This window comes from Labrus mixtus, chromosome 13 (genome assembly GCF_963584025.1).
Source record: "Labrus mixtus chromosome 13, fLabMix1.1, whole genome shotgun sequence".
NCBI lineage: Eukaryota > Metazoa > Chordata > Actinopteri > Labriformes > Labridae > Labrus > Labrus mixtus.
Genome location: NC_083624.1, coordinates 24,299,847 through 24,323,927, shown reverse-complemented (window position 1 = coordinate 24,323,927; position 24,081 = coordinate 24,299,847). Strand labels below are relative to the sequence as shown.

The following is a 24,081-nucleotide window of genomic DNA, read 5'->3' as shown; positions in this document are numbered from 1 at the left end:
AAACATTATAGAAACATTTCAGTATTGTAAACATTGCCTACATCCACGGGATGGAATCTTTGTCCTTTAATCTCATGCAGTTGATCCGAATGACCTTGATGAAAAACACAAGCTTTTTAATCTGAGACCTATGCTCGTAAGATCAGCCTCCCAGTCATGACCTGCGGATAATAGAGGATAGACAAACACAACCTAATCTATATGCAACAGTCATGCAATAGATCTGAAAGTGTGCTGTGTCTGTTATGTAAGTAGGGTTGACTGTGTGGCGGGCGCAGTAAATAAAGCCTCTGAAGTTTGTTGATCAGTGTCTCCACCTCTCTGGTGATTGGATGAAGAAAATGTAGTGGGTCAGTCATTCCTGATTATAAGGTTAGGAGCAGCTTTAATACTAAAACAAACCAATCATTGTTTTGTATTCCTGTAAGGACTTTAGGAGAATAATACTTTAAAAATCCTTTTGCAAATAACTAAGCTTTGCCAATCATACATCTTTTGACTGTGGTTAGACTGACAGGGGGGCAAATAGCCACACGGCTTGGTTTTCTTGTTGTTCAACGTCTGCGTCTGTCTACTTACAGGCACAAATAAAGTAAGCTGAACCTGAACCTGTCATGATTGATGAAACATGTACTAACCATCCTAGAAAATTCATATAGTTATATCAGATAAGGGACTTTACAACAAATGTGACGCATACATGAAAAAAGTCAGATTTATAAATTGAAATGTTTCCTTACTGGACACATATATATTACATACACATATAGAAAGGTTACCAAAACTGTAGAGAAACACATTTGCTATATAAGAAGACAATACAACAATAAATACTTAATTGAGCTATCTTGTTTGTTTGAGCTTTTACTTTTTCTTTTTTTTGCAACAATAAATCCTTGATTCATTTGTTTTTATTCATTATCTGAACCATTTCACATAATCATGTAAGAAGTTCAGATATGACCTAATTATATTTCACAATCCATCTAAGCTCAGTTCAATTTAGCGGCATCGGTTTTCATTAATCATAAACTCTTTCAAGCAGCCCAAGTTACACCAGGTCTGAGTTCATATCCTCCGATTGAAAATAATTCAAATTCTGTAGGAGGAAAACTCAAAGTCAAAAATCTAATATTACTTACACATACCGTGTCGTCTACTTCTTAGTACACACAGTACAGGTCTTTTGGAAACATCTATGGATGACTTCTGTTATTGCATGTTCTACAGGTGACCAGAGGCCACGGGGGTCGTGTAAAAAAGGATGCATGTTTAAAAACTTGATCAAATAAATGTATTAGTATGTTTTTTTCTTAAGACTTAGTGCATGCACACATGCAAACTACAGAAAAGTGTTTATAGAAAACTTAAGAGGACAATGTATCATACAGGTATGCTTAATTCTTTTTATTTAGTTATAGAAACTATCTTTACAAGATCTTACAGTTACAGTCAAATTGTGTTATGAATTCTAATTTAGACCACTATTCAGAGCTGGAACATCCAAAATGTCCTTGGAGGAAGTTTTCCTGTTTATTATTTTATGTCTGTGGATTATTGGTCAGTGAAAAGGAGTGTTTTTAAAGTTTGTGCAGAAACAGTCCACTTATGTATCGGCCGGGTAATTTGACCTCAATCAGAAAATCACTGATTACTGCCAGCTTGGTTTAAAAACAGGCTAGGTGGCCGGTTGTTGATTTTCAGCATTGCACCAACTTAACTTAACTTATTAATTATTTGCCAACAATCAAACAATAGTGAAAGAACGTCTCTTAGAGTGATTGACTAATCTCTCTCCTTGATGTGAAACTGTGGCAAGCAGGCCAGATTTAGAGTAAGTCTTTGTTTTTCTTCTACCTGAGAGGACAAAGAGAACAAGAACAAAGCATCCATTTGGTCATCAGGATCCCCAGAGGGAGGGGTGGGGGGGATGGGGGGGGGGGGGGGGGGGATCTAAGACTGGCTGTACAAGTCAGAATATAAATGTTTGGTCCTCTAAGGAGAAGAGTGGAAATTATACATTTGAAGCGTTTTGCTGTTTTGGAGAAGATTCCAAATATACAACATGTGGGGGAACATCGCATGAGGAAATTGTCTCAACATATCAAAGGGGGAATTTTTTTTTTTTCATAAGACATAGTTTCAATGAATGTAGTAAATAAAAACAATAACTTATAGATTAACTTCCCTTTTGACATTCAGGCATCAAATTGTGTTGAAGATACCTTCTGTTATATAATGCAAAAGTTGATCGGCACTTAAATGTTGAGGAATAATTTATGAATCATTCTCATTGTCATCTTCTTAACATTTTGTTGGCAGTGTCTGGAAGGTATTTTTTTTTTTTTTTCGCATGTAAAGTTTATTTTAGCATGTAGAGTTTTAAATGACAGTTAAAAAAACAGATCTGTGACCCTACATACCATGAGTAAATACTGTGATGCCAGGCATACCACAGCCTGACACAATGATCAGCTGAGTGTCAGGTGAAGCTTGATACTGAACGTTTGTGTCTGGATTGAAACTGAAAACCACCAGCAGATGCATTTTCAGGCTGGAGGAATCTGTGGGTCTCTTTTGATCGTATTACACGAGGAAGATGTGAGTTATAGGAATAAAATGCTCTCAAACACTCTCTGGTGTTGTATTTTCAAAAACGTTACAATGAAAAGCCTCCAGGCAATGCACATACACGTCAACTGTTCAATATCTGCCTGACACTTCCGGCTTTAACAGCATGCGGCCCATTTGTTGAAATGTTTGTGGCTTCATAAACGGTCTGTGTGGCTACATGCAAGAGCAAGAGCAGGACATGCCTAATGCATGATGGACTCAAGGACCCAAGCTACCAAGGAAGGGTAGTGTGACCGCTGCTCTGGCTCTGTTATGGAAACATCTGAAACAGTGAGAAAACAGAGCCTATACATATTAGGAGTTGTGTTATCAGAGGCCCTAATGGTGGAAAGAGTCTATTGACCCCGCCATATAGCAAAAAAAAGACCTTAGGCAAAGTCATTCAGGTCGGGGGAAGGAGCCTATTGGCAGCCTCATGTCAGATAACGTGTCGCAGTCTGGCTTTAGCATGTGATGGAGGTACCATCGACTGAGATCGACAGTTTGTTTATGGTCTCTACATGGACCACATGTGTGGTTAGTCACAGCCAGACCATGATGATCACTTAACTGGAGGTGGTCTGATTATGTAAAAAATCACTCATCCATGTATTATCGCCTGAACACTGAGTGCAACCAGGACAAACATTGATCTGTGCTCTGTTATGTCATTGAAGAACTGTCTCCCTTTTTATTATTTATGCCTAAGCAGCAGTGCTGTCAAAATAAACAAAGTACTGAATATCTAGAAGATGGTTGATAAACCGATGTGGCATTTATAGTTTTATTGATATTTTGAATCTGATACCAAAATTTAGTACCAAATTTGACATGAAAGGCTGTAAAACCTGTGCAGTATACACGTGATTCTTCAACTCTTGTTTACAGTTTTTCTCATTCGGTTAAGCTCATTTCTCAAATGAGAAAATACTTTTTCAAAACAAGTAGTTTGTCATGATTTTATTCCCCCACATAGTCCATCTTGATACTAGTTTGCTCAAGGTTTCTGTCATTAAAAGGACGTTTTCCCTGCTAGAGTTGTGCATGCACATTGATAAGATGGGTCTAAATAATATGAGGAGTACAGCTACACCTTTTCTGTATGTAAAGTGTCATGACATATTTGTTGTGATTTGGCCCTATATAGATAAAAAACATGTATTGATTGATAGTAACAAAGGAAAGACACAGATGTAATAGATGTTGAGTTAATAGAAGCATTAATAGTATTTATTATGAAGAACTAGAATGACAATGTAGGTTTGAAAAAGATAAAATACAACCAAGGTTAGGGAAAACAGTATGTGTAAGGAGTAGAAGGGTAAATCGATGACACAGTACAGGATTGGTCTTTCTGGAAAGTAATGATGTAATGACTTATTCGTTGAATTTCACTAATGAAATTGATGTCTTTTGTTGTCTTGCAGGATTGGGGCTGCTGTGTCAGGGGAGCAGCAGATTATTGGACACACCCAGTGACAGCGCAAACAAAAGAGGGACAAGGGGAGGGAGAGGGTGTGAAATTGATTGAAACAAATGTAGTTAAGCCAAGATGGATGGCAAGAGGACAGATGAGAACATGAATGTTGAGATAAAAATGGAACATGTGACAATAAAAGGTGATTCAATCTTTATGGGAGCACTTTGCTTGAAGCATCACATTATTGTGTAAAAAATGGTCGATGACAAATCCCGGTGCCACATTTATTAAATCATGTGGCTGATAGTGAAACCGCACAGAGACAGCAGGTCTCATATTGACCACATTATTCACACCTATGTCAACAATTACTGCTGCTTTCATAGAGATGGAGGAGACGTGATGAAGGGACAAAAATATCATTTAAGAAGTAAAGATTCTGTGGATTCAATTATAGGTGATTCTGCTTAAGTTAAATGTAACCTTTTCCTTCTTTGTGTTCTTTTTCACAGAAATGAGTGCATCAAGGGGAAAACTTTTCCCAGTGATCAGAGGGTTGCAATTTCAGTGTGGAACATTTTCTCATGTCAGTACTCTAAAATGTGACTTAAATGTTAGTCCTTAATTAATTAAGCTTATTAGATTTATTTATATGTTGTCAATCCGGTGTGTGTTACTTTTCAAAGTAAAATTTCTTTAAAGGGGAATTTAACCTCTTTTAGATTATTCAATGTTAAAGATGTGATTATGTGAAGATAGAAAGGGTGAATCAATGATATTCATTCACGTGTGTGTCGAGCGAAATGCCACTCCTGCATACGTCTGTTTTCCCAGACGGGCCACCCCGGTCCAAAAATAGTCTGGTCGCACCCCTGCCTATATTAATGCGATTAACAACCTATAAAAACAAATGTATGGATATCTTTTTTAAATAGACATGTGCTTTAGCGTATTTATTACTTATATGTGAAATGATTGTTTTAAATTGCACCATTTCACCTTAGACTAAGGAAAAAGCTTGATTATCTTTGGTTTGAATCTCAAAGGATGAAACAGCCCTGAAATTCATGTCCAAGGTTTTGTACATAAACATGCTAACATGCTGATGTTTAGCAGGTTGGATGTTTACTATGATGAGCTTCTTATCTTAAATGTGCTACTACTTAAAACATAGTTAGGTTGGATCACCAAAGTCATTACTACTCCTAAGGTGAATATGAAATTCCATGCAAAATGTTCTCTTAATGTATCTGATAGTTGTCATGATTTTATCCTGTCTCATCTTATCTTAAGTAATTAATGCTGCGGCTAATGTGCCTAAAAGAAAAGCTACAAATGAACTGAGATAGCAAGTGGATTTACACTCCGCACATTACTGGAATAAAGGGCAAATTAAAGAAGATGGTGATTCATTACCTTGATTAATATTGCTCTCTAAACCTCACCATTAGCTTGATTGGGCCACACTCTGTCCAATAAAATTAAACTAGAGGGCCACATTTTACAATCTATCTCACCGCAAGAATTCCTACTCAGCCATGCCTGCACCCCGAACACATACCATACCTTCCTTAAGGCTGAGGAATGAGAGCCAGATCACACACTTCCCATGCTCCCCCGCACTGTCAACTTCCTGTTTGTTTATAGAGCTTCATATTTCCACGCTCCCACACTGAGATTCTACTCTCTATACGTGGATTCATTTCTTTAGGAAACCTAGAAAAAATTAAGCCAAAGATGCAAACAAGTGCTGAATAATAGAAATGTAGACATGCCACAGGCCCTATGGCATGTTACTGGGATGTTTTTGTTTATTTTTCAGTTTCTCAGGACAGTTTTCTCTCTTTAGTGTACCAGCATCAGTGACTCACTGACCATTCAGAGCCTGAGAAAACAGAGAGGGTACATTCCTCATAGCAACCAAAGCTCAGATATGGAGACAGCGCTGCATCATATCAGGTGATTCAGCTGTGTGAATCACAGACAGATCAGTAGATTTCCCCTGAACTGTGACATCAGTTATCAATGAACCTTACCGTATGTGTTCAGTATGAGCAAAGACCAGTGAATACTTTCTTACTTACATTAGTAACATAACGATGTACAGCCTGTCCATGTCCTGTGAAAGAATTACATTTTTTAACTAAACACTAAGTATTTTTGCTTAGTTAGAAAAGGTCAAATAGATTGAGGTTAGGTCACATTATCTATCTATTTTATAAGTTTCATACTTGTTGATGTTTAAGATGTTTAACATCTAGCTCATCTTGAGCGCTATCAAACAAATGTGGAAAAAACAGTTGTTCAAAATGCATGCTTCAGGAGCCTTAACCCTATAAGGTCAAGCATCAAAAACATTGCTACACTTCCCATAATGCAACTGGATAAAGCCTTTAATGTGTCACTCCTGAGAAAGTACATAACCCCTAGCAGGGTCTTTTGGGGGGATAGATTTCTACCTTGGTAGATCTGGTGAAAATGCACTATAGTTCCTCAAAAAGACCATTGTTCTGGGGGATAGTCGAAACGGGGCTCTTGACAGACAAATGAAAAAAAAAAGGAGCGGCTGGTGGTTTGATTACCATTTCTTCTTGTCCATATGTCAAAGTGTCACTGGGCCAGAGGAACCTCAGCTTCCCCTTGAGGGACATTGAATTTCAAATAAATTTGCACATCATTGCATACTGTATAATTGAAGTCCTTTGGCTGGGTCTTGGTGGAGTGCCCCTTCAACATAAGCTGTTCCATTTTCAGGGGGCGGGGTCTATGAGGGGTTGTGTGGAGTATCTGAATACACCTGCCTACACCAGAAATAACAAAGAGGGCTTATTCTGCAGGGTTTGGAGGGGAGAGGGGATGGTTCAATCTAATTATAGACTCCAGGGGAGATGACTTCATTGAGGTGACGCCCAACCCTAGGGGAGCATTTCTCTGTCTCCCATCAAATAAGGGGCATGCCTCTGACTGTAGACAGGTCTGTTCTTAACCTTTGTCTGGTTATTAAACAGCTACACGGTACAAAGTCAAATAAAGAGTTTTTATAGTGTACTGATATGCCAGTGTCTGGGACTGTAGTAATGTGAGTCTTCAAGTCTTACTCACTTCCTTTGGACCTCCACGCTTGCCGTAGTATCTCAGTAAGTGGTCCCGTCCTCAGTGCATTAGTCTCTGGGTTTCTTTGCGGTTAGAACATCCTTTTTACACAAGCTCAGGGGCTGCAGAGATGGTACACTGACAAGCTCTCAGACACTATCACGCTCATAACCAAATTACAGGCCCGTGGACGTCGTCCCTCTTCTCATTCCCAGGACAATTAGCCGAGTCTGAGAGAGGCCTAATGAGCCAGAGAGCTGCAGCCATTTGTTCTATCTGCAGTTCGAATCAGCTGCCATTAGCAAAAAGTGTCCATCCCTCTTTCAATCTTCTGCAAATTGTGACAAAGGGGGCAGCGCGGGAGAGGAAATTACAGTATTGACAGTCATTACAGCTAAAGTGGTTCGAGACTGAAAAACAGTATTTGTAAAAGTGTGTGTGTGTGTGTGTGTGTGTGTGTGTGTGTGTGTGTGTGTGTGTGAACACAATATGAACACAAAGACAGGCCAGCAGGCATATGCAGGTGTTTTGAACCCAAATTACCAGAATGAACTGCTCTGTATTTACATGTCAGACAAAGATAAACTGTTGTTCTTATTACACACTGCAATATCTGCAACTCTCATACCACTTTAAAGCTTTTGTGAACATAATGACATACAGTTTGACAGCAAACATGGGTTTCAAACTGCTGCCTTTGGTCTAATGACTATTTTTTTTGTATTATTTAACTGATGTACAACAGGGTATTATTCACTAAAAAATATACAAGAAATGAACATATTAGCTGCTTTGTTCCAGGTGTACAATTACAAATACTTTACTGAATATGTTTGGGTACATAAGGACATAACGTATAACTGATTAATCCTCAGCAGCATTTACAATTGAATTGTATTTTTTTTCCCTCTCAATTTTGATATCTAACACAATCATTTAAAAAATAGATATTCATTAAAAGCATCCAAATTCAGCAGGCCTCTGTTTAATTTAAATCAATGTTTGTTCTGAAATGATCAGGCTGTCATATCACTCTTCATAAGGTAATGAAACGCCATCTAGTGCTCGTTTGAGGAATGGGCCATAAAAAAACAAAATTTAAAAACCAACTTTACAAATGTACAGAATGTCACATCAACATCATGGAATTAGGTAGCTAGGTAGGATAGATTATAAGTATTATGGTTTAACACTGAAATTTAACCATTCTAAAATGTTTAACAGACAGACACAGAGCTGGGACCTACAGCTACTATTATAAAACAAACTATTCCTGAAAGGGCTGCTTTGTTATTCTGCCATGCCAATTACAATGTGAATTGTTCTCAACCTATATGATGCATTGTTGTAGTAGCCTATAGCAGCATTTTGTGACATTATGTCATAGTGGCTCTCTTTATTTCTTAGCATTTACTTATACCTTATCTTTATTTTAAATTCTATTTTACTGGAATTTATTTTTGGACTGGTCTGAATGATGTGATGTAAAGACACTCCAGCCAGCTCTAAACTGTTTGTACACAATGTGGAAATAAGCTGGAGTGTTACAATTATTGGAAGACTATTTTTAATTGGACTATATTTGTTGTCTATTAACATTATTAAATACGATTAAAATTAGATTTAAATTCAAAGAGTGACATCTGGTGGCCGAAAACTGAAACACATTTTACATTTAAACACATTTAATAAATGCACCTTTTTTAGGTTGTGAACGGAAATCTTTTGAACGTGTTTGTAGACTGTAACTTGTTTTTTGTTTCATTAATAAAATAGACTTTCTGATACCCCGCCCCCTACAAATTGACATATAACTAATTTATTATCATTACATTTTGATTCGGATTTTGTAAAGCGTTTAATTTTTTAAATGCCTTTAATGGGGCCATTAATAAAGGAGTGATAGATGAATGTTCAATAAAGTAAAAAAAAAAAGATTGATTGTTTTAGAGCAGATTGAATTGAACATATTGGCCTACTCCAGCACACATCATTTGTTTTCTTCTTTTTTCTATTATTAAGTTCTAAGACTTCATGTTTACCGGTCTTTTAAAAAGTATAACTTGATGGAGTTCAACCACATACAGAGCTACACTGAGGAATAACCATAGACTGTAAATATGAATATAAAAATATTTATATATATTAATATAACCACCTATCATAGAGCAGCGTTGAGCTGAACAGGGCGGACTTTAGGACCCTGCGGATAATCGACAATCACATGACGGTGCAGGAGACGCGGACAAACCCGTTAAAGACAATGTTGTGTACTTTACGGACATGCTTTCCTGAAGGCAGCAGTACTGTAATCACAGAGACGAGATCACAGTAACTGAGTACAAATTAGTGATGAAATAGATTTAGGCTGTGTTCTCGCGGGAAGGCAGCGGACATGGCTGCTGGTGTGTTGCTCTTCGTTGCATGTTTGACTTTCGGTGGAAACTTGGTAAGAAACTTGGATATGACCAGTTTAATAACGTACAAGTCACCTGATCACTCACGGGGCCTGCAGTTTGTAAACCAGTCATTACCACTTTATTATGTTTATATAGTTGGAAAATTCACCTGAAATAAAATGCATGTATGAGGTCTACAGTCAGAAGTATTTCCCCTGCAGACAAATGTAATCTCAGCAGTAACTTCATCTGTCCTACTAAAAACATCCATCACTTGAATTCAATATACTACTTAATGCCATCTCTTGCAGGCCTCAGGAGAAAGATCGTTCTCTATAGACTACAAAAACAACTGTTTCCTGAAAGATGGGAAGCCTTTTCAGTACATCTCAGGCAGCATCCACTACTCCAGAATCCCTCGGTACTACTGGAAGGACCGGCTGATGAAGATGTACATGACTGGACTCAATGCCATCCAAGTGTAAGTTCAGCATCCCAAACAGGTCTGTTCTTAACACACTGCTGTTGTTTTACTACTTTCACTCGGCCTCCTCACAGATATGTGCCCTGGAACTACCATGAAGCCGCACAAGGGGTCCAAAACTTCACTGGGGACCGAGATCTAGAGCATTTTTTGGATCTGGCAAATCAGACAGGTCTCTTAGTCATCCTGCGTCCAGGACCGTACATCTGTGCAGAATGGGAAATGGTGAGAAATTTGACTTTCCACAGTATTATTAGCAACATTTTTATGGCCATATTGTCCAACTACATCTCATAAACTTCAGAAAGTTTGCCGTTCTAAAAAGGTTATTTGTAGAAAACGTAAAAAAATCAATAATGCTGTTCGATAAAACAAAGTAGTGCAGATGTTCCAGAGGTTTTTTTTGGACGCTTAGCAAACTGATCACATTTTTCAAACAAAAGGTTCATCCATTTATAGGTGTGGAGTTACAGTCAAAATAAGTCCTCATATAATTGTATTCTTTGATGATAAGTGAGTGTAAAAGTGTGTGTTAGTCTTTTGACAATATGGATCATGATGTCAGTAAAGCATGCAATATTGTAACTCTGGATGTGGTGGAATGCAAAATTCAGAGGACGGATGTCATGTTTGTATGAGGAAGCAGCTAATGCTGATCATATGATAACACAGTGGATGTTAGTCATCTTAGAGAGAAAACAGAAACATTATCTCCAGCACAGCACAATATCAGTGATATTGTGCACATGAGAGAAGACGGCCCTTTCAATACATGGATTTCATCATAAAACAAATGTTTTCGTCTTGCTCAGGGGGGACTGCCAGCCTGGCTACTTCAGAAACCAAACATTGTACTTCGCTCAGCTGACACAGGTATAACATGCACCTACTTTGTACACCTCTTCCTCTTCTTTTCAAAGTAATACAACACTTTTTTTTCAGATTATCTCCAGGCTGTCAGCAACTGGCTCGCTGTCCTTCTCCCCAAAATAAAGCCTTGGCTGTACATCAACGGGGGAAACATCATCACAGTGCAGGTAAAGCTTAAAGTGGATTGTATTGTTATTTTTTTTTAATCATGTAGTATTTAAAAGTTTAAAAATGAATAATTATCTTGGTTTACAGGTCGAGAATGAATATGGAAGTTACTACGCCTGTGATTACAACTACATGCGTCACCTTCGGACTCTGTTTCGCTTCTTTCTGGGTGAAGACACGGTCCTGTTCACCACGGACGGAAACACAGACAAGGAGATGATATGTGGAACTCTGGAGGGATTATATTCCACAGTAGACTTTGGCACAGGTCGGCACTAATATACAACAGACATTAATCATCATAGTTCAAGTTATGGAAAGGGAAAGTTTTTGAATTTTGTATTCCTTTTTACAGAAAACAACATAGCTGAAGCCTTTAAACGGCAAAGAAGGTTTGAGCCTCGAGGACCCCTGGTGAGTAACACGTTCATTCATTAAATATAACCTCTTTTAAATGCTTCATCCATCGTGATACTACAAGTGATGATTTGAAATGGTATTGCAGGTGAACTCAGAGTTTTACACCGGCTGGTTGGACCACTGGGGAGATCAGCATGCTGTGGTTAATTCTCAGAAGGTCAGCAGAGTGCTAGGAGAAATGCTAACCATGGGGGCCAACGTCAACATGTATGTCTCCCCACACACTTTAAACGTCTTCACACGTTCTGATTTGAATTGTCCACAAAACAACGAAAAGAAAAAAAAACAAATGAATAAAATGCTTCTGACATTTTTGACATGCAAACACATTTAGTCCTTTTAGAAGAAGAAAATAATTGATGTTGTGTTTTTATTACTATGGAGGAGCTTTCAGTGGAACAATGTGAACCACTGATGTTTGTGTGATCAACTTCTCATTGAATCATTCAACTCAAACTTTTTTTACAAACCGTTATTGCCTTGATAAAGAAAAACAAGTAAAAAAAACCACACACATACATCACGTGTCTGTTGGTTTATACATTGTTTCAAAGACACATTTTATTAGAAAAAATAAGAGCAAGAAAATTTGTGTAAGAGACAGAAAGAATGAGTGAAATACAAACCCTCTCCAGGGGATGTCTGAGCCTTCAAGTGTGAGTGTGACAGGCAGGTAAAGTTGGGGTTGTGGACAGTGAGAACATTTTAGAATATGTCCAATCTTTAAGTCTAGGATGAATCAGTGTTTCTGCTGTGTAACAAGTCTACTGGTTACTTTAAACATAATGCTGGGTTGTCTCCCCCCCAATAATAAATACTATCATTATGCTGGTTGTGGATTTATATGTAAAGCCCAATCAAGAACTTGTCTGAATCTAACTTTTGTTTCAAAATACTTTGCGGTGTCACTTCCTTTTGGAAAGAATAATTGCCACCAACTTAGATAAAGAAGCACAACATCATTTATAATGGAAATAAATGAGCTCTAATGAAGAGGGGAATAATATAAAACCCTAGATTCACTTTACTTACTGTATACATTTTGAAATGACTGAGGGATCATATGTATTTGATTTGCCTAGTCCTCATTTGTGTCTGTTTTAAATGTATTACCTGGCTGTTTTTTCTGATAGTTGTGAGGTTCTATTGTATTTTCATCATACTGTCAGTACTGTTAAAATGTGCTGAGTTTGCCTGTACTTAAAAAATAAAGTCTTCCTCTTTCTCTTCTCAGGTACATGTTTGAAGGAGGCAGTAACTTTGGCTACTGGAATGGTAAGTCAATGAAGTCTCTCTCAGTTCATCTCGTGTGTTTCTAAAGGGATAAAAGCTCAGTGTGTGGTTCTTCCACTCTTTGTAAAAGGTGCTGATCATGACACGAGGTTCCGCTCAGTAGTGACTAGTTATGATTACGACGCCCCGCTGTCTGAGGCCGGAGACCCCACAGAGAAGCTTCTGGCCATCAGAGATGTCATTAAGCAGGTACTCGATGTGCTACCCACTGAGGGCGATGTTCTGATTACAACCGTTTATGAGTCTGAAATAAGAATAAAACATTGTTTCTCTACAGTTTAGAGACATCCCCTCTGGCCCCATGCCACCAGCAACCCCTAAGTTCGCTTATGGCTTTGTGACCCTAAAAAAGGTAAATATCACTCCAGGTTTGATATTAGCGAGTTGCTATCAAGCCTTATATAATAGACACACTTTTTTCCAGGTTGGAAACATCAGCAGCCTGCTGAACACCCTCTCTCCACTCGGCCCAGTGAAATCTGAGCATCCTCTGACGTTTGAAGAAATGAAACAGGTATGAACGCAACAACAGTAGCTGGGGACTTGTGCTTCGGTAACAATAAACCTCTTGAAACGTGGAGAACTTCTAGACTGTTGTATCTGCAACCCGTCATGTCTTTTGTTTTCAGTTCTATGGGTACATGCTCTATCGGACCAGGCTGCCCAGGGACCTCCCACAGCCCACGCCACTTATCTCTCCGCTGAATGGGGTTCATGACCGTGCATATGTGTCCATCAATGGGGTGAGCCTTTACAATGAACTTTTGTTGTCTAGCCAATCAGATGTTCCGGTCATGTACAAGGAAAACATTACAGATGAAGACCAAACATGCTTGTTTTGAAAATGTCAGCTTGACAGAGTGTGCGTCTGTGTGGACAGGTTTACCAGGGCCTACTGGAGAGAGACACCGTGCTTGTGACAAACGTCACAGCACAGCAGGGGGACACTTTGGACATCCTGGTGGAGAACATGGGCAGGGTGAATTTTGGAAGCAGGATCAATGACTTCAAGGCAAGAGAGCAAAGTCCAATACATAGAAAGAAATCTTTAAATCACCACACACAACAACTTGTCAAGAGCCTGTGTTTTGTTGACATGCATTTCTAAGCCAAATGTAGTGTTTTTTACTCGAAAGAATATTCAACATGTCCCTAAAAATAGAAATTTTTTTGATGTTTTTAGCTTCCTTTCTGATGCAAGGTAGGTAACAAAATACATACAGTCATTTTGGTTAGTAACTAAAATGAGGACATTACTATGTTATTAAAATCAAACCAATAAAATGTGTTTTTCATTTAAGAAACTTAAGGGAAACATTATTTGCATACTTGAGAAATCGTGATGTAATAGGCTAGTGTGCTCTCTCACTGCCAGGGATGAATTGCTACTTAGCTGCTAGGACAGAAATGGAAATTTTCCAGTAGAAAAAAATAAAAAGGACAATCTTTATTCTGGTGGGCTTGAGAAGGGGTGCTTGGGTCTCAAAAGTAAAAACAGAATAGTCTAGTTAACAGATGATTTGTGTACTGCAGGGCCTCTTGAGCGACCTGTTTTTGGGTAAAGACTTACTGACTGACTGGCTGATCTACCCTCTGGACATCGATGGAGCCATTGCTTCTGGTTGGCCTCATTCAGACAATAAGAAGTCCTCCACTAACCCCCCTAAAGATCCTTCAGTTGGACCCATCTTCTACTCGGGGACCTTACAGCCTAATGGACTTTCTTGGGACACCTTTCTGAAGCTTAATGGATGGACAAAGGTAATTTTGATTTTTCCTGTAGACAATTTGATGCAGAAAAAAAAAACAGAATTCCTTTTATGTTTTTTATATTCCACAAGTGAAATCATTTATTTTCTTCTTTTTTTTTTTTTTTTAGGGTCAGGTTTGGATTAATGGTATGAATCTGGGACGGTACTGGCCTGCCAGGGGCCCTCAACAGACTCTTTATGTTCCTGGACCTCTGCTCAGCACCACCCAGCCCAACAACATCACAGTGCTAGAGCTGGAGGGGGCCCCCGCACACCTCCGGGTCCTTTTCATGGACCGGCCTGAGCTAGATCCCCCACCTGGAAAGTCCTGACATTGCTGGAAACTTTACTTGTAAATATAATCATTCTTTAAAATCAGTTTGAACCCTCCAAACAATAAACTACGAGAAGGTTTTACTGAAGCAGAGCAGAAGTTTTCCTCTGAATGTTTTCCCTGACAGGAGGAAGTTGTTTGTTCCGCATCATTTCTATCGCACAACTATTGTTCATCACTTCACATATCAGTGTTTCATTAGTCTTCATCAGTCACTATACAACTTTCAGCAACTTTTATCTTACACACAGAAGCTTCAGTCAGACAATAATCCAACAACGATTTAGGATTCAAAGTTGAATACACATGGACACCAGGAGGGGAAACATTTGTATTTACATACAGTCAATCAGAATGTATTGCTTATTTTTATTGCAGATTTTGTTAATACATTATTTTACGATTTTTCAACTCTGTGTTTTCTTTCCACTTGTCTGTGATCCTGTCACAATAAAATGTGGTTTTCAAACGTATGCACTTATTTTTGTACATTAGCATGAAGTAGCTATGTCACTCTAACAAGGCTTAGTGTTTATGAGGTAGCTTGCTTCCTACCAACAATGATTTTCAGGTCTTGCCTTGGAGGTTATTAGCTTTTCGATGTGCTTGGACACAGCCAGGTGTGCAAAAGGAATACTCGAGGTACTGAAACGGGATCTTCCCGAGCAGAGACTCTCCACACAGCCAGCACCGCCTGATGACAAACCCAGACAAAAAGCCCTCAGTACATGAGTCCCACATTTTTCACATTGACCCTCACTTATCAATCTGGTGTAGAAACCAGCGCAGATTTGAGTGTAGAAATCACAGGGTCCACCGTGGGACCTATGAAACGTGCTTATCTGGCTGAACGTAGCGTACGCTGATAAGTGTGGCGGCTGGAAACGATCGTGATTTAAATACCATGCCCTTATATATTCACTGTTCAGCTCGCCCCAAGATTACGGCATGGAGATATGTAATACGGCAAAGAAGAGAAACGAGAGAAGTAAAGAGGAATAACATCGTGTTGTCTGGCAGCCTGAAACGTAGGATTAAAGGGCGTCAGAAAATACGCCTGCAACAAAATCTCAACCGCTTTGGTGTGGATAACCGAACCCAAGCGGTGGTTTTAAATTATTAATTTAAACATCTGTGACGTGTAACGTAAATAATCTAGGCTATAATATAATCACAAGTTTTTAGTTTCAGTTTAAACGTGGTCAGACCATAAGATCACCCCAATATAGTGTGTAACGGCTCTTGTGACCGTACACCCATTTTTCTGTCATCGTACATTTGATAAGTGAGGGCCACTGTGAGTGTGTTAAAAAAAAGATGTTGGTACTTAGAAGACTTACTTGACATTTGAGAGGTTGACTCCTGTTGCAGCTACTTGCTCAGCTAGCCTCTTCTCTGCAGCCAAAGCTCTCTACAATCAAAAAGAAAACAGTGACATGGTAAAGGTGTCTAAAAATGTGTGGGGCGGCAGTAACTCAGTTCATAGGGACTTGGGTTGGGAACTGGAGGGTCGCCGGTTCAAGTCCCGGTGCGGACCATAATATGGATGTTGGTCTGGAGAGGTGCCAGGGCACTGCTGAGGTACCGAACCCCCAACCGCTCTGGTGCGCTCCCCGCTTAGCTACTCTAACATCTCGACACCAAGGCATACCCACAGGTCCTGTTTGTGCATGTGTGTGAGAAGCATGTCCCTAAAAATAACAGAGTGTAAACCCGAGTTTCCCCTCAGGGATTAATAAAGTATATCCAAAAAAAAAAAAAGTAACTTAAATAGCAGATTAAATACACATTGACTCACCTTTTCACGATCACTCAGTGATGCAAACTTCTTCTTTTCCTCCACCTCCTGCTCTCGTCTCCTCTTTTCCTCTCTCTGTTCTTTCTCTCTCTGTTTTTTTAAGGCCTTTTGGGCTTTTTTCTTCTCCGTCTGCTTGGATTCAATCTCCGCCGTCAGTGGCCCAGGGACCTTGGTTTGCACAAGTGAAAAAATGAATAAATTCTCTGCTTTTAAAGAAAGGGATTCAAGTCAAAAGTCAGACTAGAGGCTCTTACCTGTGCCTTGTTGTAGTCATACTTGTCAGGATTCTCACCCATATATTTACGAAAAACGTTCCTTGTGTCTTTGTCAGGCGCGACAATATACGGGGTCTGCCCTTTCTTATCCCTAGAAAAAGATAATGCCGAAAATAAAGTTTCGCTGCAATTCCTAGAAATGATCTCACATCAATCTCACTTTATCTAGATTTCGCTACCTGCAGGCTGGGTCTGCTCCTGCGTCCAGCAGCAGCTTGACCACCGCTTTCTGTGCAGCTGATGAGGAAACATGGAGCAAAGTGAACCCTGATGAGTCTATGGGCTTATTCAGCAGTGTAAGAGGACTTGGGACATCGGGGGGCTTGCACTCCGATTGCTCTCGACTCTCTTCCATTTCATTAGTTAGCTGGAGAAGCCTGCAGAGAGCGTCGACATCCCCAACCTTACAAGCTGTAAACAGGGAATCCTTCAAGCCGTACTCCCATGACTCCTCAGCTTTTTCTAAAGAGACGACAAAGAAGGCTTGATGATAAACATCTTAATGTTGATAGAGATATCATGTTTAAAGAGTGGCATGTTTCAATGTTTAAATCCAGATGCAACATAATGAACAATAATGAGAAGGAAGCACATTCTCACCTTCCTGTTGATTCTTACTCTCCGCTTTCCTCTTTCTTTTGTCCTTTGACTGCGTCTCTTGAGGAGATTCTCCTTCTGGTGAAGCCTCCAGCACCTCCTCTTTTTGATCTTCTGTCTCTGTGTTACTCAAGTCTGCCACACATGGAGGAGATATTTCACAAATCTTGCAAACTTTGGTGAGACAAATGAGGGATTCCTTAGGTTTCTATTGTGTCATTTTGGCCAGACAGGACCTGACTTACCTACAGTCTGCATTTTGCTTTCCTCATTTTTTCTCCTCCTCCTCCTCTTCTTGTGCCTGGGGGGATAGATCTCAGACTCCCTGAGGTCCAGAGTTCTTAAAGTCAGCTCCACCATCTCCAGCTGGATCTCTCCATCCTCTTCTTCATCTGAGCTCTCACGGTTTTCTTCTCCTGGTTCTAAAAATGTAACAGTAAATAAAATGTGCTTATATATATATATATATATATATATCGCAATTTCAGGCCTGATTTAATAAACAGAAGAGTCCAAGCCCATAATATGCATGTTCACTTCTAACCTTTCTCTTGATGAGTATTTATTTCAGCAGGGGGTTTGATTTTCTTTTTCCAGGCCTTCTTAGATGGACTCAAGACAGCAGACATGTCTGTGTCTTTCCCTGCATCAACACATTGTTCACAGAGTATTGATTATACCCCGGCTCTGCGACAGTGAGCAGAAGAACTTATCATTATACCAAGGATATAATTCAACTTACCATAAATATGGACAGAGGACAGCATGTCATGAACTCTCTGGGCCTCTCTGAAGGTTGCCCTGCGCGTGGCAAAGGGAAGTGTACGGACCCGGGGATCTTTTTTGTCAAGCGGGGCTGCACGTCCGGCAAAAAAGATTGTTTTGTTGTAGCTAGGGGCTCTGACAAATATTGCAGAGGCCTCCTTTAAGTATTCAGCCCAGCTGACCAGTAGATCCTGAACGTCCTGTAAAATGTTATTAAAATGTGTGTGAGCACGTGGAAAACTTTCTCCATCGACTTAGAGTTGATGTGTAGTCAAAGCAGTTGAAAACAACAAGTGGCAAGAATACAGAGTACACTAAGATTCATAATGTTTACAAGATATACTCTCACTTAAGAATTTTCTTAATTTAAAATAATCACTGAGCAAAAAATAAAATAAGCAATATGTGTTTATTAAGAAAGTTTTCAGTTGTTAGCAGTTGTATTCTCTCACGTGCTCTGCAGCAAATTTCCCTATTGGAAAAGGCATAAAGACAATATTACACCTCTTTCTGGGAACAGGTAGCTGTAAGGCTTTGTGAATGCGTCCGTACAATATCAGAACAAAAGCCACTGACAGGAACTTGGAAATTAAAATAAGAGAAAAATTAAAGCAGCAGAAATGATCATCATGAAAACACAAACGATCAGTAGCCATCAGACAGACCGTCAGTCTTTAGGGGGTAGCTTCATTTAACAATAAACAAACTTTACAGCTATCATAGTCATAAATGATGAACTTCTTGCCTTGACGAGCGCCGCCTCGTTGTATCGCCTCAGAGCAGCCCCTGCAGATTTGGGCGCGTGACTGCGGTTCTGAGAGTCTCTGAGTCCTTGAGCTGTTCCTCTCTTCGCTCGCACCGTGTATCGGTGGAAAGTCTTGTGCTGAAGCACGTCTTTTCTGCAAAATAAAGATTGTATTGGCAAGATGTTTAAACCTCTCAAACTGACAGTGCCATCCACTGTATGTAACCGTTAGGCCCTGTTAACAACTATTCTTTACAAGTGTCCTGAGTGGATTAGTCACTGATGTTTTTTTTATAATGATGATGATGTACACTGTGTGTTTTTGCATATGGATCTAAGTAAGTGAGATCCAATCACATGTCGTCAGTGGATACCCATTTTAAGATGACAGACGTGGCTGTCCACTAGTGAACAAATCACCCAGGACTGATGTTAATATCAGGTGTAAAGAGGCTTTAAGAGGATGAAAAAAATGTGTCTACTCACCCTTGGAACACAGTACCAGCAAAGTGGCCTCCACCTGTCATGAGAACGACCCACACAGTCTTCTTACTTATCCCCTTTAGCAGGGACACTGTATCTAGATCATCGTTTGACTGAAATGTAGCAGAAATAAAAGATACAATTAGAATATAAATAATTGATAATAGGTCTGTTGATGTACAGATCAAAAAACTGTGATGTTATTTATCAGCTCAGCTTTACCTTTCCCTGCAGGATACAGCGGTAGACTGATAAATACTGTCCTTCGGAGTTCTGGAAAACCACCTTGCTAGAAAGTCGGCTGGATATGAAACCGGTTTCAACCGAGCTCTCGTTATCTGTGCCAGTGACGTTGCTGCTTGTTCCCCCGCCGTCACTATCCGAGCTCTCATCCTCTGAATCAGACTCAGAGCCCGAGATACTTGACATGTCTCCTGTGAAGCGATAACAGAAAATCAAACAACGTTTAAATACATTTGAACTGTCCTTCTGCTTTTCCTCTGCTTTCCTCACCCGCCCCTGTCTTCGTCTCAAACTCCTCAGCTGTGACTGTTGGCATTCCTGACAGCTTTAGTCTCAAGTTGAACCGATGCCAGTCGAGCTTGTAGTGCTCCATCTGAAATGTAAAGGAACAGAAAGTTCTCATCTGCAGTCTGAAAACATCAACACATGTTTGTCATTGTTTGGTGTTGAGCTGTCACCTGTTCCTCGCGTTTATTAAAGGGGCATCTGCAGGTTGAGCAGACCATCTTGTCTGGCACTTCTCTAAGCAGACTGGACTCCCTCTGTCTGTCATCCTCAATGGAGTTAGCTTTCACTTCTGTGTGGGATGAAACACAAGGTTAAGCTTTAAACAGGCAGAAAGGTTATCGAGGATATTGTCTACAAGCTCCAACAGAAACGTACAGCCGAGATTCATACATATTGATTTTTTCACATATTGAATACTGTATAACCACATGGTCACTTGCTGCTGGCACAACACTTAAACCAATACAATCTCTTTTTAAAAAGGCCATAAAAATCTTTGACAAAAAGCCATTTTCATTTCACCATTGCACTGTTTTTAGATAAACATAATTTACTACATTTTCATAATTTTGTTCATTTTAAAAATGCATGTTTTATATATAAAATTTTGCACAGACTTGCTCCTCCTCCTTTGAAGGACTTTATAAAGCTGAAGTCTGCCAGTAGGATTGGCACCAGGGGCCACAGCCCGAGGAGACTGTGAGGTCCCACACAGACGCACTACATTCAAACTGTTCTGTCAGTCAAAGGGACTAAATATTGGTATATTCTCCCACTCACAATAAGAGACTCACAAACATATGCCACCTTCAAAACACACCTCAAACAGTGGATAAAAGAAAACCAAGTCTGTGACCACCTTTAACCTTTAACCTCTATTATTGTCTTGTGTCACTTTGTGTCTTTGTATTTGATTTGTAATTTGTCTTTCTCTGTTACCTGCCTAGGGACAACAGATGGAAACTAGCACTTCTGCTATAATCTGGCATTTTTACAGCTGTAATTGTTACAGTTCATTAATATGCACTGTCCCTAACAAATAAATAAATGAATACATACATACCGTCTACAGCTGGTTCAGTGTTTAGAGTCTGTATCAGGACGGAGTTCACATCTCTCAGTCCCAACAAAGCGTCTTCATTAAGGCACAGATCAAAGATGGTGCGGTACTCAGGACTAGTCGTCATGGTTACAAGTTATTTTTTTAACCTGCTAAATCATTGGAAACAGAAAATTACTGTAGCTTAATGTTTTGACTAAGGTTTTCCATAATAACACGTTTCATTCAGCAGTAGACGTAAACACTATCGTAAACTACACTAGTCTGTTAACACATTATAACATTAAAACAACATTACTGTAGTGGAACACCATTACTGTAGTGGAACAACATTACTGTAGTGTAACACCATTACTGTAGTGGAACAACATTTGATCATGTAATCTTAATGTTATCTTTGCTGATGTAACGTTGCTAACTGCTCTTTGAACGACACGTGTAGAAGTGATTACTCGTCATTATCCTCATCCTGCAAGTCTGTCCTCCTCATGTAGTAAATCTTAATGTGATTATAAAAAATATATATTTACAATTGAATGAAACAAAAATAGAAAACAACTTACCTTAAAAGGCTGTCACAGAAAGCTACGCTTCTTCTTCCTACTATTTCCTCCTGACAAATCTACGGAAGCCCGAGAGCGTCAATAAAGCAGCAACGCGAAGGCGTTCACTCTCCAAGGGTCGTTGATCAGCGCGACATTACTGCACTAAAGATTAATAAGCAAACGTTTTACAAACTTAATGGTAATCTTGTAACCATCAGTGATTTTTTTATAACTCTCTGACAAACTAACAGTTTAGGATTCCCATCATTATGTTTTTAAGTTAATTTTAAGAGCAGAAAACAGTTGAATAAAGGATTGAAGAGAACTTTCAGTGCCATACATTTGACTTCCAATCAATCTTTATATTGTTATTAAACCATATAACCTGCTGCAAAACCTAGTTTGTTCCCTCTGCAGGATGAAACTAAAATCATAACCAACTCTGCATTACCTCTTTCAAAAATCACACATCTATTTCTAAGCATTTTCTCAACTCTCAACTGAACACATGTGACAAGGCTGAATTAGCAAAAAAGGGTAAAGCCTTCTTTGGAACAGCAGATGAGTAACTTGGATAAAAAAGTAGGTTGAACCCACCTATTTCATAATTATTATTTCCCTTCTATGACTCCAGAGGAATCCAGAAATCTTTTATTCAAGGATCTTAAACATAGAATGGACAGTGACAGGCTCTAGGAAGTGACATAAAAAGATGAGTACATTGTGGCTCAAGATAATTTACCAGATAGATCTTTGCAAAAATGTAAGAGTTTTCCACTTCTATGGTTGTAAAATTTTGTCCATTTTAAACGTTTTGTTATTATAATTTATTGTACATAGACCCTTCAGACTCTCTGGAATCCCTATCACAAGTACATTAACATTAAAGGTTAAAATGGTTACCTGGAGTTAGAACCCTTTAATGTACCTATTCTAAGAATATTACATCATTTGTTGAATTAAAACAGGAAAGAAATGGTCTTTTAATTAAATAAAATGTATGAAAAACTTATACCGGGATATATTTATATTCTGCCAGCTTTGATTGGAGTTCCACCTCTGAAATCAGGCCTTCACCCCTTTACAGTATCGGTTAATTTACTTTCATTACTCTCTGGAAAAACAGTTTGAGCAACATTAATTTTCTGATTGAATAGTTTGTGGCTGGAAAGAGAATAACTTATTTTATCCTATTTTTCTTCCTCCTTTAAGATATCTGTCTGTTCAGCACTGCCCCATTATTTGAATAAAAGTGAGGGATATTCTTTTTTTGAAAGTTTTCTTTGTTGAAGTCTCAAGAACAGTTTCATACATTGTTCCATTCATTCTGTCCTTTTTTAATTCTTATATGACATACTTCAATTACACCATCCATTTCCCTCTGTTTAGTTTCTACAAACAGAGCTAATCAGATTTATTCATAGAATTATCTAAATAGTTGGTCAATCCTTATAATTTGGTTATTAAAGTTTGTTCCTTTGATTTTTTTTCAAGAAACATTATCCAATCACATGTCCTCTAAATGAACATTTAAAAGCAAAATCAACAAGGGTTAGCTATGCCAGTATCGGTTATAAAGAAGTCACTAATAAACTTATCAGTCTTACAAATAAATTCCTCATGTTAAAGAAGACTCTGGTTGAATTTCCAATATTCTGGTCAACGCCTGTTCTCTATGTTTAATGAAATAAAAATGATCTGATCGTGTTTTATCCTCAATAAAAACACTTTTCACTTTCAAGAGGAGAGAAAATGAGATTATAAAATAAAAATCCTAGCCTGGTTCTGTCTTCTCCAGGTGTATCTAATCAAGCTTGGATTCCTGAAACGCCAGATATCAAAAGGTGTTCTTAAGGTTATGGATTTTGGTGAGTGCATGTTGGTGGTAGTCAGTAACAGTTGTGCGCACACACTTCCAGAGATCTGTCGCGTTGGACTATTAAATTAAAGAGCTTCAGAGACAAGATAAAATCCAACATTTATTAGGTATACCAATATACAATGTACATACTAAAAATATGAAGCACAATTCATATAAAAAAAATGAAGTTTTGGATTCACTTGGGTTTGCTTTGCGCTCTCTTGGATTTACCAGATTGTGCATGGATCAAAGTTTGTGCTGTTATGAGACAAAACAGATTATGACAAATAATTGTGTTTAAACAGAACTTTATCAGTATGGAAACTTCCCTTACCCGATGTATGACAAGCTTTAGCCTCTGCCAGACACTGCTTCACCTCCGTAATCTCTGCAGCGAGCCTTCTGGTCTTGTTTGTGACGTGTTCACTCCTCTCTTGTAAGTCGTTCATTTGACTTCTGAAAGTGAAATCATTATGGAAAAGGAAACACATTGGTGGTAAGCAGGGTTATTCTATCTCTTTATGCAGGTGACAGCACATTACCTGTCTGCAGAGTCTTGACCGTTCAGTTGTTCAG

General features: G+C 38.9%; 2 protein-coding genes across 4 annotated transcripts; one reads left to right on the top strand and one right to left on the bottom strand.

Annotated features, from left to right (window-relative positions):
- Nucleotides 1-9,368: 9,368 nt before the first annotated feature.
- glb1l (galactosidase, beta 1-like) lies at nucleotides 9,369-15,318 on the top strand. Its single transcript, XM_061054312.1, has 16 exons — nucleotides 9,369-9,575; nucleotides 9,837-10,006; nucleotides 10,084-10,234; nucleotides 10,822-10,882; nucleotides 10,952-11,046; nucleotides 11,135-11,315; nucleotides 11,403-11,461; nucleotides 11,553-11,674; nucleotides 12,702-12,742; nucleotides 12,831-12,949; nucleotides 13,038-13,112; nucleotides 13,185-13,274; nucleotides 13,390-13,503; nucleotides 13,641-13,772; nucleotides 14,294-14,521; nucleotides 14,640-15,318. The coding sequence occupies exons 1-16, from the start codon at nucleotides 9,522-9,524 to the stop codon at nucleotides 14,841-14,843; spliced, it is 1,896 nt and encodes a 631-aa protein (XP_060910295.1). The 5' UTR covers nucleotides 9,369-9,521; the 3' UTR covers nucleotides 14,844-15,318.
- ankzf1 (ankyrin repeat and zinc finger peptidyl tRNA hydrolase 1) lies at nucleotides 15,195-21,763 on the bottom strand. Of its 3 annotated transcripts, none has more exons than XM_061054309.1 (16): nucleotides 21,663-21,763; nucleotides 21,103-21,251; nucleotides 20,210-20,328; nucleotides 20,022-20,124; nucleotides 19,731-19,942; nucleotides 19,512-19,621; nucleotides 19,026-19,179; nucleotides 18,258-18,480; nucleotides 18,060-18,158; nucleotides 17,761-17,937; nucleotides 17,519-17,650; nucleotides 17,098-17,380; nucleotides 16,898-17,009; nucleotides 16,644-16,811; nucleotides 16,186-16,256; nucleotides 15,195-15,539 (listed from the first exon to the last, which is right to left on the bottom strand). In XM_061054309.1, exons 2-16 carry the CDS (start codon nucleotides 21,224-21,226, stop codon nucleotides 15,413-15,415), a joined length of 2,214 nt encoding a protein of 737 aa, XP_060910292.1. In that variant the 5' UTR covers nucleotides 21,227-21,251; nucleotides 21,663-21,763; the 3' UTR covers nucleotides 15,195-15,412. The 3 variants fall into 3 exon arrangements, with proteins under 3 accessions (XP_060910292.1, XP_060910293.1, XP_060910294.1); XM_061054310.1 differs by having other exon boundaries at nucleotides 21,103-21,248; nucleotides 21,663-21,745; XM_061054311.1 differs by having other exon boundaries at nucleotides 21,103-21,248; nucleotides 21,659-21,717.
- Nucleotides 21,764-24,081: the final 2,318 nt, after the last annotated feature.

What these genes read in the sequence shown, in the direction of transcription:
- glb1l (XM_061054312.1), top strand. Translation starts at nt 9,522, where the DNA reads ATGGCTGCTGGTGTGTTGCTCTTCGTTGCATGTTTGACTTTCGGTGGA. An exon ending in TTGAGCCTCGAGGACCCCTG is followed by an intron (nt 11,462 to 11,552) that starts GTGAGTAACACG and finishes ATGGTATTGCAG; the next exon opens with GTGAACTCAGAGTTTTACAC. An exon ending in CATATGTGTCCATCAATGGG is followed by an intron (nt 13,504 to 13,640) that starts GTGAGCCTTTAC and finishes CTGTGTGGACAG; the next exon opens with GTTTACCAGGGCCTACTGGA.
- ankzf1 (XM_061054309.1), bottom strand. Translation starts at nt 21,226, where the DNA reads ATGACGACTAGTCCTGAGTACCGCACCATCTTTGATCTGTGCCTTAAT. An exon ending in GCTGTATCCTGCAGGGAAAG is followed by an intron (nt 19,622 to 19,730) that starts GTAAAGCTGAGC and finishes GCTACATTTCAG; the next exon opens with TCAAACGATGATCTAGATAC. An exon ending in GGAGCAGACCCAGCCTGCAG is followed by an intron (nt 17,010 to 17,097) that starts GTAGCGAAATCT and finishes ATCTTTTTCTAG; the next exon opens with GGATAAGAAAGGGCAGACCC.